Source organism: Nylanderia fulva, unplaced genomic scaffold (genome assembly GCF_048542155.1).
Source record: "Nylanderia fulva isolate GAGA-0341 unplaced genomic scaffold, ASM4854215v1 Scaffold16, whole genome shotgun sequence".
NCBI classification, from domain to species: domain Eukaryota; kingdom Metazoa; phylum Arthropoda; class Insecta; order Hymenoptera; family Formicidae; genus Nylanderia; species Nylanderia fulva.
The window spans coordinates 3,378,342-3,394,313 of NW_028189835.1; the positions used below are offsets into that span (position 1 = coordinate 3,378,342).

Genomic DNA, 15,972 nt, shown 5'->3' on the forward strand with positions numbered 1-15,972 from the left:
TTCAAAAGAATAATAACTGCAATTTTTATATGCATCATTCGCATTTGCGAAACATTTTAACATTCACGATTGAAATATTTTAATATAATAACATTACGATAGCATAATAATAAAGCATTCGAATATTTTTCACGGAACATAAGTTTTATATATTCATATGCTTTTGATATTTTTCAAACTAAAAATAAAATATAGTATATTTTTTGTTAGATGAGACAGAGAGAGAGAGAGAGAGAGAGAGAGAGAGAGAGAAAGAGAGAGAACATGTTTTTGCCTTTAATTTTAAAACTTTCTACTATTTGTCATGTGATTTTCTACTTTCATCATATTGTGCATTGAAATTTTTCATCCTTTTATATTTTGCGTTATATTCAGAATACCTGAGAATATACTCGCACAGGTTCTTGCAACATTACATAATGCGCTTTGGTATTCTTTATATTCGAATAAGATAACATAGACACCAATGTCGTGAGTATGATGGATATTCGCCTGCATAAAACAAAATGTGTCAGACTTTTCGTGCCATCTAATAATATAGCATATTTTCAAGAAAATGAGAAAGAATGCAGAGAGATTTTATAAATTAATTTTAGAAAAATTATTTTACAAAAATCTAATGAAAATGCTACAATTAATCATTTAATAGTAAATATAGATTCAATATTCGAATTATTGAATAATAAACTTATATATTTTCTGTGAAAATTATTGCGAAAAAGGGTATAATATTACAATAAAATTATAATTATTTTCTCTTCCTTGCTCTTTTGCACGCGTTTAATATTTTATACGCGAAATATCTCGGGCACTGACGTATATCTCATAGTTTATTCTAGAACAATGCGGTGAAAAAGACTTTGAAAAACACGCGTCTGAAGGCAGCGACCTGTGATCGATTAATAACACGACATGCACACAATAACGCGCCCGATTGTTGTCAAAAATGAATGAACACCGAAAACGCTACAAGCGTGCAGGAGAAGGACATCTCTCAATGGTCATTATCCCATTATTGAACGATCGACCCGACCCTTTCGGAATATTAAAGAGCGATCGAGTGTTTTCCGATTATTTTCCAAGCTATACACGATATCCCGCTTAATTTCAACGTCGGTCACAACGATACATGTACGTACGTAAATTTTTCAGTTGATAGCGTATAAAAATAACATAGAAAAAAGGTCGCGAATTAATGACAACGGCGTAGCCATAACACGGCGGCGAATCTGATCGATCGTTGCATCTGTCGAATTTACCCTTTCGCAGGTTGAACGCACCATAATTCCACTTTGCGATCCACCCATGATGCTTTTATAGGCTCTCACCCCACTCCCGCCAAACAATACTGGAGCATATTGCCGTGTATTATACGAATTATTATGCATAGGCGCAGAGGCATCGGCCTTGAACAAATATAATAAATATACCGGGTGGTTACATCGGCTTAAGTGCACGTAGCCAGACCTTATGGCGTCGAGGTTTCCGCTTGCGCTACATTTACAGCGATTCTATCGGCATGAATGCGCTCGCCCGAGGTATGTATCTGGGTCGAAAGATATGGGTCTATGCGGAACCTCGCGATAGTCGTTGTACTTTGACTAAATCGATCGAAGAAGGGAGATGCAGGGATCAATCATGGAAAATGTTAAAATTTTGCCGAGCGTGACACGGTAATGGTTCATTAAAGTGTAAAGTTCGCCTTAGTGCGAAATACCCGGGGTAACGTGAAAGGTCTAAAAATATAATCGTTATGTGTGCGCGTAGCGAAAGGTCAGTGGTTTCGTTTATGCTCTAACGTATTGTTAAGCGTAGCCACTTTGCGCGAGAAAATTTGAATACATTCTCTCGTATAATGATTTAAAACCCGTTTCTACGTTATCTCTGTAAAATTCGCGAAAATATTCCCCACTCTACTTTTTCTCTCTCTGTCTTTCTGAATTTTTAAATATATATATATATATAAGAGATATTTTTATGATCAGAGTTTAATTTTGGAGCTCGACTTGAATGTTGCCTTCTGCAGGGAGAACCTTCCAAGAGGTCTTCTTAAGAAATACATGTAAACGCGAAACCGCACATCTCGTATATATATTTTCTCGAGCTTTGTAAGACGACTTGCATGGCATTTGTAACGTCGTCCCGAGGGTAGCGAAAGGGTTGCGAACCGCACAATAATGTCTCTCTCTCTCTCTTTCTCTCTTTTTACCCACCCACGACGACTTTCGTCGGCAACGACTGCGTCCTCAGCATCGACCCGAATTCGTGAAATTTGCTCACAGCGCGCTTCTCTATTCGCTTTATTTCTCCGAGCTTTATCTCCTTCGGGATATCCCTTTACTACACATCGCCGAGAAACAGGTTATCGATTTGCTTCGTGCCGGTATAAGCTTCAAAGCCAATTCATCAGGCAAGTCTCAAGACGACGTGAATCGGGACGATGGTGGCGTCGGAGGCGTCGCGACACGAATTCGCGACGTTAACCCAGATCGTCGTCCTTGGAGGTGGTCCAGCCGGTCCCGACCGTCGGTTGCCAGGATACCCGGAGCCTGTGAGAGGATCGCCGCGGAAAATACGCGGATGACGCGTGTTTTTTTGTTCGACACGAAACGGGATTCCGGCCAGCCCCGTATCTCTCGAATAAAAGAGATCGCAGAGAGTTTTCGCGCTTCGTATAAAAGGATAAAACATTACTGCCGCTCGTAACTCAAGTGACATAAGAGAGTCCGGGAGAAACAAATCTGTGACCGATCATGTTGAACGTGATTACGTTAATCCTTTTAGTCTACCGGATAATCCGGCGGATTAATTTTTCTCTTATTTGTAATGGAGAAATAATGTAGGTACGTCGTAAAAAGAAAACTGATATAGAATTTTTTATTTATATTCTTTTGTATTTGTTTCTTTAGATTTCTATTTGCTCTTGCATTTCTTCTATATTCTTTATTGCTAAAGACGTAAATAAATAAATTTTTTTATATTTTTCATACTCTTGCAAACTAAATATTTCATTGAAGTTTATACCGTGAATATTTTTGCACGTATCGTAACAATGTATCATCGACCAAAACCACTCTATTACGACACAATGGAAACTTTTTTCAAATTTGTGAATATACATACTTTAGGCGAATTGCACTTTTTGTTTTCCTCGTTCTCTCGTGTGATACTCAGAGTACAAACTGCAATTGTTAAACTGTAGTGGCGAGAATTTCATTGCACTTGGCGCGCGTTATTGTGTGGCAAAGTGCACTTGAAAATTTTCCGTTGGGAATTGAGATTTTCCGTATTGTTCTACGTTTTGTCCCTTTCTCTTGCATTCGTAAACATTTCTACGAGAGTGGAAGGAAAACATTTATAAAGCGAATATAAAGTTTCGTTTGTTATGGGAATTATGTCTCTCAAAACAACGGTACTGCACATTATGAATCCAAATTCAAACTTTCAAAAGTTTATCGTGCTCTTTCATCACACACATAATTTTCTATTTTTTCACACTCTTCTCTTTAATAAAATCTATTTGTAAAAACGTTTTAACGCGTTACAAACAAAATTATATGTATGCAAAGAGATACAATAATTTCATAACGAAATGTAAACTTGTCTCAAAAAATGCATATTGATTTGTGTCAAGGAATATGTAAAAAAATAAATAACGCAAATTTCTCGCATCAAAGACTCCATTAAAAATAAGTACAAAGAATTTCAATATTTCTATTAATTATTATATTTGCTTCAGTGTGCAAATTTTGATCGCACATCTTCAGCATAAAGTTCTCTTACGCAAATGCCACTTATGCCTTCACTTGTACGCGTTAGACGATGTTTCGTGAGTAAAAGGGCGATGAAAGGCGCGCCTTGTACTTAAGGGAAAGTACGCATCGAGCAAATGAGATATAAATTTCCTCTCCCGTTTCGTCGATCATTTATTCGACGGTTCTCGATCGGTCGCGGATGGAAAAGCACAGCGAGTAGAGCCAGGGGCGATGTACACTTAAATAAAGGGTCGCCACGTCGCTCGTGGACGTTCTAAATAGATGGGCAATGGGTTCTTGAATTATGAGCGTTCGTATCGAGTTGGCCTAATGCAATTATCCCTTTTAGAGTATATTGGCTCCATTTGTGTATTAAAATTGAACGCAGCCGCGTGCACTTTCTTGCACATCTATTAAGTTCGATTAAATGGCCTTTAATTTGAGTAAAAGGCGAATGAAAAAAATCTATGAAAAATAGGTATAGATACTCCTACCACTAGTGGCGCAAGCAAGCATTTTTCATTATATGTTTTATTATGTTGAAGAATGCGATTTTGTTTCAAAGAGAGTCTCGCATGCAATTTCTTTTGAAATAGTTTACGAAATAGATTATATCGATTATATATATATATAGCTATGAATAATTTCCTTCCATAACTTTGTCAAATTCACATATTGCTGTTAAAGATACACGCAGAAAATTGAGCATCAAATATTACATTCTCTTCTTTCAATACCGAACAAATTAATTAATGCTATTGAAGTTGTCGGTCGCAAAAAAATGGTTCGCGACAGTAAAGAAAAAAATCGACAATTGTCTTTCGCATCATATAGCAAAGAATGAAAAAGTCTGCGTTTCACAATGCCCGCAGGGTTCTCGTTGCAGACCAGGAAACATGTTTGCGGCTAACGTCCAAGAAGATCCAATTATAACAATAAAGTATTTTTAGAAGATAACTCAACTCTCGCAAAAAATACAGCTTCTCATCTTTGCTATATTTTGACAACGTCTGCGTAATAGTTTATCCTCTTACCTTGTCAGACTGCATTCGTGGAAGTATTTCGAGCATGGACGTAGTATTTCAGGTCACATCTACTTGCGAAGATTCCATATTCTCGATATGTCGAGTAATCCTGAAAAAATCAAGAAAGTCACACATTACAATATAGTTATAAAAATATTAAATGCGCTTAAAAGAAATCTTGGAACAAGCATTAAATATAATATTTTAAAATTCATATATACTATATAGAAACATTAAAAGCTTATACAAAATTTTAAAAGGTAAAATTATTCATATCAAAATATTGTTTAACGTATAATAGAATTACTTTGATATATATCTCATGAAAAAATCAATATTTATTTATTTATTCCTATTAAATTTTCACAAATATTAGCGGCCGCAGAATTTTCTCGGGAATTGATTTTCCCGCATTGCGCATACGTATGCGTTACATAATCTAGATGGGAAAAATAAATTCGCACAAAAATCTCTTCGGCTGCTATAAAAAGCGAGCCGGGACGCAGAAATCGGGTGTGAGCGGCTTTCGCGGTGTATCGAAAATTGCACGTTTCACAGGTATATCGGGGAGAAAACTGGGATACGCGCGGAAAACTTTCGTCTGGGATTTACGCGAGTTTTTCGTGCGGCGCAGCCATCGATAAGCGCGCGGCAAGGATATGGCTCCGAGATGCCTTTGTACGGTTCGTCCGGCCGCAGACAGTAAAGATAGCGGCTTTAGTAGCATCCGTGGCCCAACCGGGAGCAGGAAGAGAGAAAGGGAGACTCTCGCTTCGCGCGGGTACAAATTCGAGGACTCCGGTAATTCCGCGATACGAGCGGCAACGAGGGTAACGAGCTTCCCGCCAGATTATCTGGCCGACGGCGAGGGCGCGGAGGATTGTGTTGGCAACGTGTGGTGTATCCTTATTCTATCCCGCTAACCGGAGCGAGCGCGACGCGGAAATATCGATTGCTCCAGCTCTCTCGTTCTCTTTCTCTCTACGCGCGGCGCGCCGTTTAACAAGCGCGCGCGTAACGATAGCCCCTTTTAAAAGATCGTACTTCTGACTTCAATGGGCCGTGTAATCGGATTAGGATCGACACAATGCGCCTGTGCTGCGCGAATGTGTAACGTTCTACGTCGATTCCATCTGCCGGCCGTCACGATACGCATATGTCCGGCCTATCAATCGTCGCATCGCTGTGATCTAGGGCTTCTTTCGAGGATCGAAATTCGAGGAGATATAATGCGAGATGATACGGAATAAAATAATATAATTAAACGAGAAAGAGATTCGAGACGAGGTAAACAGATGGTGAGATACCAGAAGCAGATTTCGGTTTAGGAAGAAAAGAAACAATGCAAAACGCGTCCTATAGCGTTGGAGAAATATTAATAAAAAGTATATAATTAAACTCACATGATCTAAAATATGTTTGAAATTTGCAAATTACCTTGTTTGTCACAAAAGCGACGTTGTCGGTGTTAAACGATCTCATTATCTGATAAAATAATGTGGCACATCTGATAATACGATATTGCAGTTAGTCTCAATTCTAAATACATGTACGTTCTCATCAAAATATTGATTTACGATTTCTCGCACAAGAACGCGTAGAGTGCAAATAATAGAGAGGGATAGAGAGTATTCGCATTACGAAATTGTTTGCTCCTAACCGAAAATTTATTGCCACTTATCGTTGTTTATCTCTCTCTCTCTCTCTCGCTCTCTCGAATATCTGCGATAAGCGAACTAAAATTGCGAACATTAAAATGAAGCATTATACAGTTCGCGATAATTAACACCATGTTTCAAATGTGCAACTCGCGTATAACCGGTGGATGTTAAATCAACGTAGGATCTTTTTCTTCGTTGTGAAAATTATACACAAACTTATATAAAATTAATTCGTTATTCGTTGAATATATTCCGGCGTCACGAGAGCACGAACGATCCGTCAACGTCATCTCGAATAGCGATTATGCGTGCCCGAATGAACCGTTAATTATCAGTTGCAGTCTGCACGCTTCTCAGAACCATACATCAGCATCGGACCCTTGGCGTGTCTCGAACGAAAGCATATTCGCAATAATAATATTTACGAATTTTAGATCGCAGATTCGAGCTCGTATCGTAGGCGTATTAAATTTGTGATAAACAGCTGCATCAAGTAACGTATATGTATACATAGGGAGCATTTCAAACTTTTATTATCAATACCGAGAAACAGTCGAGCCGTTTTAATACTTCATCTTATTATACAAAAATATTCGATAAGAGATGAATAATCGAGAGTTGTTAGAGATTATTTTTGTAATATAAAATTTGTCGCTGTAGTTGATTTTAATGGTTGTTTTAAAAAAATGATTTTAATTCAAAGTTTAATTACCGAGATATTTAATAAATATATACAATATTAAATAAATACTGAAAGAGATATAAAATTGAATAAAATAATATGTAAAAATAATATATAGAATACAGTATTTAAAAATATCAGTTTTCGCAGTTGTATAATACGACGAAATATCCAAGATTATATCTAGATTACATATAAATTTCCTTATTTCATAATTCATTAGGTATACAAATTCAATATACATATGGTTGTACTTGAAAAAAAAAAAAATAATCTACCATGCATTGGAAAAAAAATGTGTCAACTCGACTAAACTTTTCAACTAAATTGCTATTTTGTTAATTGAACATATATTAGTATTTAAGTCAAATATAGGTTTTGTTAGATTTCATATGTTATATTCAATTAAAATATTCGTATATATTCAATTAACAAAATAATATTTGAAGTTGAAAGGTTTAGTCAAGTTAACAACATTTTTGTTTCAGTGTGCAAATCCGTTATGCATCCCGTTTGTTTCGTTTCCCCGAGTGCAGTCTCTCGCAAAGTGCTGCATAAAATTCAGTATGGAGTGTTTATGCCTTTTCTGGAAAACGTAGGTGGTTGTTACAAAATGAAACAAATAGACAAACCCATTTTTAGGATGCTGCAGCAGTAAAGCGAACTTCCCCGCGTTTTAAATTATTCACGTCGTTTCTTATTAACCGGCGCCTTATATTCCATTGGAATACATGTTTCTCTCCTTCCCTGAACACAATTTCCTTTTATCCGCGAATTACCATAATTTGCCAGATCCGACAGTGCAATTTTTCGTTTATATTAAGTTCCGTTATGTTAAGTTTTATGTAAGACCACGACTTTAATCTACGAGTATTCCCATGAACAGTGCGGGATGTCGCGTTCGTGCCGCGACTGCGAGAAGATCGCGGTCGCGTTAAATAAGTGAGCGGTTCTTCGTGTCGTGGAAGAAATTTTGCAGCAGCCAAACGAATTTGCGAGTCCGCTCTCCCAGTTCTCTCCCGGTAAACTTGGCTCGAGATCGACGAACGGTTCGTCAATCAGTAAGTTACGGTCGACGTCCGGGCTTTACGGGCTTCCATACGTCTCCTTCGTCTTATCGCGCACGCGAAGACGACGAGAAATAAATCCATCCGTTCTCCCCCAGCCTCCGACCAAACTTCTGCCTTCCGGTCGTCGCAAAGTGTTTATACTCTCGATAGAAGCGAGAGAGAGAGAAGCGAAACGAGGTGGGCGCGAAAAAGGAGCCGAGAAGCGTGGACACAATGCCGCCCTTTTACAGCAAGAAGCAGTCAGCGTTTGAAAGTTTCCCCCTTGGAAAAATATCACCTTCTTGCTCGAGGGACCAAATAAATGTAACTCCGTTACCACGAGGAGCCTGTCGCGCTTTGGCCTCTCCTCGGAGACTCGGTCTCGATATCCTCCCGCGTGCTCCCTTTCTCTCGGAAACCGTGGCGAGCACTGCACCTTCCCTTATCTAACGAAATCGGAACCGAGTTCGGAAATTCCAACAACTAGGTAGGAATTTCGTATGCCTGAATTGATATGAACAATGTGAAAGATTAGTAGAAACACATTATTTTGCGCAATTAATACAATACATTTGTAGACTTTGACAGTATATAACGATAAATCGATCGCTTCGTTTGAGATATTATTGTATTGAATGTGCTATGATTGAAAAATTACATCGCAAAGTTCGATCGGCGAAGGGATTCCACGAACCATTGGAACGTTATCATGATCGCTGATACAATTTATTTTCCAACTTATGGCGCGGCAGACGAGAAAACAATGTCGTTAGTAATAGTGTGTGTATGTAAGTTTCTTTTATATATGATTGCACCAGTGAAAATATTCGATATTTCGCAAATTAAAAATTGATTAAAAATTCTTCGGCCATTACATATCTATACAATCAAGGTGAATATTTTTTCCATCTCATCTCGTCAGCAGAAATATATCTTTCAAAGCTTTCGATATTTAAGAGAAGATAAAAAATTATTTATAAAAACATAAAAAATATAGAAAAATATTAATGATATATAAATATAAATAATAATCCTCATTTGGCTAATCAAAACTAAATATAACTACGTATTCTGAAACTCTCGATCAATAATGTTTTTATACCTAAAATTGTGGCGGGAGAAGCATCAGGTATCAGGTCTTTGCTTGACGATTGAACGGTAATCACGATTATTTCGCGGTAAACATGCCGACATCAAACGGACCCCTTTTGAAATGCGCATCCGTCCCTCTCTCTCTTTATTTCCAGCCGCGTTCTCCTCTCATGTATTTACCTCTGCTGCGTTAACGAGTTTCACGTACTTGCCCAGCCTCCAGGCGCTTTTCATATCCCTGCGCACAGTCTATGCGAGTGGCATCAAAAAACATCACCCGGACGGTTTTCGTTCCTTCTTTGCGAGCAGTCAGCCGAGCCTTCCATCGAGGACGAGGACGAGGTTGCCGGGATGTCGCCTTGGAACGATACGGCATTCGAGGCGCGTAATGACGGCGCAACGGCTCCTCTCCTTCTTTCTTCCCAGCACGTTGCATCGGGGATCTCATTTCATCTCTCTCTCTCGCTCTTACTTCTTCGTAAACTAGGTATCCCCCGCTTTTATCCGCCCCCGTTCGTTTTATCTGTCCCGCTTCTGCTCGCGGATGAGCGCCGACGACAGACACCGTTCTTCTCGTTCTCGTTGGTGGAACGAGGCGAAACCCTTTCGAGCGACGGCGCCCGCCTGGCTGCCTGCCTTTTAGGCGCCGGCGAACCTGCTCCCACACAATTGCATGTACACGTACATTTACGCACACCGGTGCATACAGTACTCGATGAACGTGGGGAGGTGGGTGGTGGTAGAAGTGGAAATAGCGAAAGCGAGAAGAGGATCGGGTTCATCACTCATTTTCTAGCTCGACGCGACCTTTTCTCCCTCCTATCTCCTTCGTTCTCTTGTCTCCGACCATAATCTCATCCCTTCAATGATCGACCGAATTACAGTCGGCACGATAGCATGCCTCGGATGCAGAGCGCGCACCTGTTGGCAATTTAATCGCGTAGCGGTTCCGGGAGGGATGAGATTGATCGACGTGAAATTGCCGCGGCGATTACAAGGGCCGTTTGTATTTGTTCGGGAACGATTAATCGTCGTTAATGCAAACTATACTCGCGAGTTAGATCTGAAAAATGAGGAAAAATAATGCAGAGGCTTTCCTTCTCTTCCAAGATTCCCGAGGATCAAATTGCAACGAGAGAGAAAGAGACGCGCGCGCGTTAAATGAGACGTTGTTCATTCGCGCAAGATGTATAAGAGCGTCTCGTTTTGTTTCCGGGGGAATCCAAATTTTCTACCGGATAAAATTGCAGACAGCTGTGTCTCTTTCCCTCTCCTTTTCCCTCCCTCCACGCGAGAGGTACTATTTCATCTACTTTCTTTCTAGTTGCCTTCCTGAAGATTGATACCGAGAATGATTCATCGCGACCATTCATTTCGCCCTTACGTTCATTCGTATTCTTACTTCTTCCTTCCTTTCTTCGAGCAAAGTTTTTCCTCTTTACACGGGAAAACTTTGTTTGTACGTCGATAATTGTATATAAACACAATCACGTGCGAAATACAGATAAGCATTCCTAACTATGTTTAATGTATTGTGTTATTCATTTGACGTTTCAAGTTGGAGACGAGAGATATATTTCTTTTAGAATATTTTTAAAGATATTGGAAGAAAGAGAGGAACGCGAGTCAGAAATCTGATTTAGAATAGAACAGGATATGATTTCATAAATCAGATTTTTGAATTTTATTCTGCACAGATTCTCTTATCGAATCGGACTTCCAATTCAGAAACTGGCAGCTTCATTTCCTCGAACATCTTTGAATATCTACTGAGATTCGAGAATCTAATTCACATAGGTAGTATTCTACCTTTCCCTTAGGAAAATCTTGCCTTTTCTCAGGTTCTTTTATAAATGTGCCTCGTAATCTATACCATTACTTTAAATCAACCTGAAGAATCGATACGTATTAAGAATCGATTGCGTATTAAAATTCGAGAACCACGATTTCTTATATACACATTTCAATATGCACAAAAAATCGACGAAATATTTTTTTATTTATCGAAAAGAATCTACCGCGTCAGTTTTCCGGCGTAAGATCGTGGAATAAATATTTAATTTAACAGCAGTTGCGCTCTTGAAGAGGAAGAACAGCGCATTATTTGTCCCTCATAAATTTATGTCTCGCATCTCCTTTCTACCGTTTATTCCTACTACGAACTTTCGGCACTGCTTTTTTATGCACCTAAGAAGATTCAAGTATTTAATAGTTGATTCTAAATGGAAAGTACGAATGTTTCGAGGCATTATTTAGCTCGACATTATTCAGTCTTTAATATATATTTTTCACGAGTCCGCACTTTACTATTTTCCGTCTGTTATCGTTTATAATTCCAACATGTCCAACAAGAATTCTAGCAATAAGTATTTATTAATCTCTATTGCGACAACAGGAAGATTAAACGAGACAATTAAAGAACGATAAAAATGTGGACAATTTACGAATCGATTCTATATATAGAATACACAGGAATTTATATTAAATCGTTTCTTTATGAATTTTTCTATAAATTCTATTGCAAACCTAAATATTAAAAAAGTTAAAATAATTATCAATATATAATTTCCTTCTGTTTTTACAATGTTTTCTCATTATTTCAACAGTTTTTAATGAATTGAAAAATGCATGTATCGCCATATGTAAACTTTTGAAATGCTTTGACTTTGTATATGGAAGTTAATGCTTGTATTAAAAAATATTTGCTTTCTTCTGAAATTTATTTTAAAATATGGAAAAAATTACTGTAAAAACATACTGTATGTTATATAAAGTGTTACAGAAATTATTAAAAATTAAACCATTACGTTATTACTTCGTTTCTATTACTAAAATAACAACGGCCCCTTATCACGAAAAATATATCTATACCGTTGTGAAAAACGCCGAGCACTTGGGTGAAACGAGATCCATTTTCGGCGCTTCGTAAACCGTCGGAAAACCACTGAATGGCGTGACGGGTTCTCTAAGAAGGGCAACTTTAAGACGATAAAACCTTAGCGCCGTGTTTAAGCAGACGCCGCGCGAGAATTACGATCTATCATCTTAGCACAGACGCGCCTCGTTTTACTTCGGATGAATTAGTAGTAGTAGAAACGGAATGCTTTAGTGCTTCGCTAGTGGATTGTAAACAATGCCGAGAATGTAAATTTCAAAATAATCGTGGACAGCGTCGTTCAAATCATGCATGATTTCCCCTTATTTATTATTATTTTTTTTTTTTTTGACATATCGAATATCATCATTCAAGCCACGTGTATGACGAGAAGCCCTTATTCTTTTCCAAAAATCTAATAAAAATGACTCGCTCAATTTTCGACTTAAATCGCCATCAATCGTCCCCTAACAAGCATGGACCTCTTTATTGCCAGACGATCGATCAATACGCAGACGTTACGAAGGACAGAGCGAACGTCACCAGTCGACTTCACACGACGGAAAAAAAAGACGTGAGAGCATCCCTTGTCCACGATTGTAGCCTTCGATGTAAACAGACCACTGACAAATGATAAACAAGCGGAGCGTCGACTGTCTGCATCTTTTCCGCTCTTTCTTCGTCTCTCGGATCATCATCATATAAGACGCGTTTTCTCGCGTCACGAAAGACGCCAAGGGTCTAAACCGTATACCACGCGAGGGTCGGCAGGTTTATTTGGAAAAGGACGACCCTCTTGAGAGAAAGACGACGTAGAGGCCGTAACCGCTGATGGGGTTTTTGTATACTTGTCGAAATAAAAGGGGAGGCAACACTCTCGTGACTGCATCGGAGCATCACTTCGAAATTGTAATGTTGCGTGTGACGGAACAAAGTAATTGAGAGATAATTGCTTCGCCAATTGAGTGCCACAATGACAATGAGAAATTTTTATAACGCAATAATGATAAGGATAAAAAGTATGTTGCGATTTTTAAACTTGTTGCAGAAAAATTTAATGCGTTTTAATCGTACTCAAAAAATATATATTTTAGTTGATTTTTATTTTATTTTTTTTTTAACAATTTAATTTGATAGATTGTTTGCCCCTTCTGTGAAAGAAACTTGTCCATTCTTCTATGTGATATATAATGATAAATTATATTTCCCGCTCCATATATATATTTCCATTGAGTACAGCGTTTATATGCAAACTCGAATTAAACCACGCTATATTTGAGTACATAAGCTTTTGAGTAATTATGTGTACACGAAAGACGTAATTATGGATCTTACAACACCGTGGCAATATTTACACGAATTTACAACATAAGTACAAAATACGTTATCAATCTTTTTAGACGACTGATTATCGCTATTCATTCGCGAACAATAAAAACTCTAACAATGTAGCGATATGTTGTAAATTTCGTGACAACAAAGAAATTTATTAAATGCCAACACATGATAATAACGATATAATAATAACAAAAGATAACATATATATTACGTATGCCTTCGCCATGAGTTCCGGAAATTAATTGAGCAGAAGAATTCGCGCAACAGTGCAATTAAATACTAATCGCAGTAAATTTAATCATCATTTAGCTCTATTAAATAATAGAATATATGATAACGCAGTATATAATAATGAATATTATCTAATCAGCCCGACAACAACGAGAGAAAGATTGATATATTTTGGATCTAAATAATTGCAATAGACAACTCGAAATAAAATAAATTGAAAAAAAATTAGGAAGATGAAGAACGAAGAATTTTATGTAACATTTAAATTAAATAATTAATTTTATTATATAAAATTTTATATAGGTATAACATCTTTTCTAAATAATATATACACATTTATACGTATATATATATATGTATTGTATATAAATTTTAGATAAAAAACGCTGTCCCTTTGTATTTTTTTCCAATTTATTTTACTGATCAGAATTAAGTGGCATATCACAGTCATGTAAACTAAAGTCTATCAATCTTTTTTCATACTGTCCTGCTGTGTCAAACTGATTAGTGTCCATTTTTTATCACTAGAGCATATTGCGTCGATACCCAACGTTATACGCGGCAACTACATAAGCCGTTGTCATAAATTGCCGATTTTTGCATATGTCCACGGGTACAGCATAGAGCGAAACAAATTCCGAAAACAAGATTGCTGCATATATATAGATATATACGATATATATATATATATCCTATAAACAAAAATCCCTTGCTGTCGGGAGATTTATATTCGTTTGGGAAAGTGTGTTATGCCCGTGTTTACGAGCATACGATGCAGCGACGTAGGAGAGAAAATAAATGGTCGATCGAGAAAGAGAGTCGATATATATGGGAGGTAAAGTGCAATATTGGGCCCCGCGTGTAAAAGAATGTCAACTATAACAAGTATAGTTTAATCTAAGTTATAAATAACACGTACGCGTTTGTATGCCTTTCATATCAATCTAAATGGAAAAATAATGAAAAGAAAATAAAGCCTTCTCCTCCCTCTCTCTGTCTTTCTCTTTTAATGTATTTTACCGTTATATTTATTAAAGAATATGTACGTGCGTACGTAGTCCGACTTGTATTCGACAAAATATGTACTTATTGTTTCACAATATGTATATTAATGTCATAAATTAGTTTCGATTCGTACATGTATTCGCGAGCGAGGGCGTTTGACCTTCGGAATTTTCTCAATACGGCGGTTACGTTTGAAACGCGAGTTACACATCCAATTTGCTCGTCCGCCGAGGCTCTTTCCAATCGCCTCGGTTTAGAATACATACAGCATGAGGAAAATACAAAGCCGACTTACCGTCGTAGACAAGCGCGGGATGAAGAAAAGGACAGAAAGGTGTGAATCGAGGAAAGATTTGTCCGCGGAAGGTCGTAAGGCACGTACGTGAATCGGCCGCCATATCCCACTACACTGTACCTGCGTGCCGACGAGGTCCCGCGTCGGCGGAGAGAGCCGAGCGGCGCCGAGCGCGGCCGAAGGCCATGCCGAGCGTGCGAGCGGCTCTCCCCGCCACAGTTCGAGATCGGCCAGCGCGACGACGTGACGTGTTGTAGTAAGTCGGCCCGCGCTAAGAGTCAACCGCCCGAATGCGTTGTCCCATTTAGTGGTTCTTCCATCCATTCAACGATCGATCCGGCTCTGTCGATCGCGAGTCGCGGTACGCGATCGCGTGTGGTGTTTGTCAGTGAATAAAGAGCGGCAAAAATTGACGAACCGAGTGTGAGGAGGACGAAGTGAGGAGAGACTTGTTTTTTTTTTCTCAAGGAGAGAGTGAAAAAAGGCCAGCGATCGCGTCACCATGGCAGTCCGTCCCGTCTGCGTCACGATCGCCGTCCTGTTGCTGCAGCTAACAGGTAAGCAGGCGGGAATATTTTATCGCGCGATCAAAGCGAACCGTGGAATTCGCCCATCGGAGGAATTTTCTCGAGCGTGCGCGCCTGCGTTTCCCATCGCTAACCGCTTCTGTGATACCGTTCGCCGCGCCTCGAGGTTGATAGTATGTGTACGTACATGTGAAAGAGCGAGAGACAGAAAGAGAGAAACGGACGCGCAACATCGGGCACGCGAGTACACTCAGCAGGTGGTTAATCGTAGCGTTCTCGGTAATCCGATACCGCCGTTTCATGAACGCGATTAACGGGCGCTCGTGGAATTTGAATTTGGTGTCGCGCGCGTCCGCCGACGTCGCATTGCATATCACTTTGAATTGCGTCGCGCGTCCGTTTAAATTCGAAACGGCCGCCAACCGCTGTCCAGCCTT

The 15,972-nt window shown here is 38.8% G+C and overlaps 2 protein-coding genes across 8 annotated transcripts in view; one reads left to right on the forward strand and one right to left on the reverse strand.

Annotated features, from left to right (window-relative positions):
• The window catches only part of LOC114940351 (uncharacterized), a 75,115-nt gene that overhangs the window by 52,014 nt on the left and 7,129 nt on the right, over nucleotides 1-15,972 (reverse strand). Inside the window, exons 1-2 of one of the 4 annotated variants that reach the window (XM_029314987.2) lie at nucleotides 15,009-15,100; nucleotides 4,790-4,889 (exon numbers count right to left, since the gene is read on the reverse strand). The gene's annotated coding sequence lies outside the window, so the exon portion shown is untranslated. Of the gene's footprint in view, nucleotides 1-4,789; nucleotides 4,890-6,217; nucleotides 6,725-9,274; nucleotides 9,483-15,008; nucleotides 15,101-15,972 lie in introns of those variants that run through there. The other 3 variants (XM_085480839.1, XM_029314986.2, XM_029314988.2) reach the window with 3 other exon arrangements.
• Nucleotides 15,238-15,972, forward strand: part of Fas2 (neural cell adhesion molecule fasciclin 2) — a 102,246-nt gene continuing 101,511 nt past the window's right edge. For all 4 annotated transcript variants that reach the window (XM_029314978.2, XM_029314980.2, XM_029314979.2 and 1 more), the window contains exon 1: nucleotides 15,238-15,565. In XM_029314978.2, coding sequence (XP_029170811.1) covers nucleotides 15,511-15,565 — 55 coding nt within the window. In that variant the 5' untranslated portion in view covers nucleotides 15,238-15,510. The remainder of the gene's footprint in view (nucleotides 15,566-15,972) is intronic.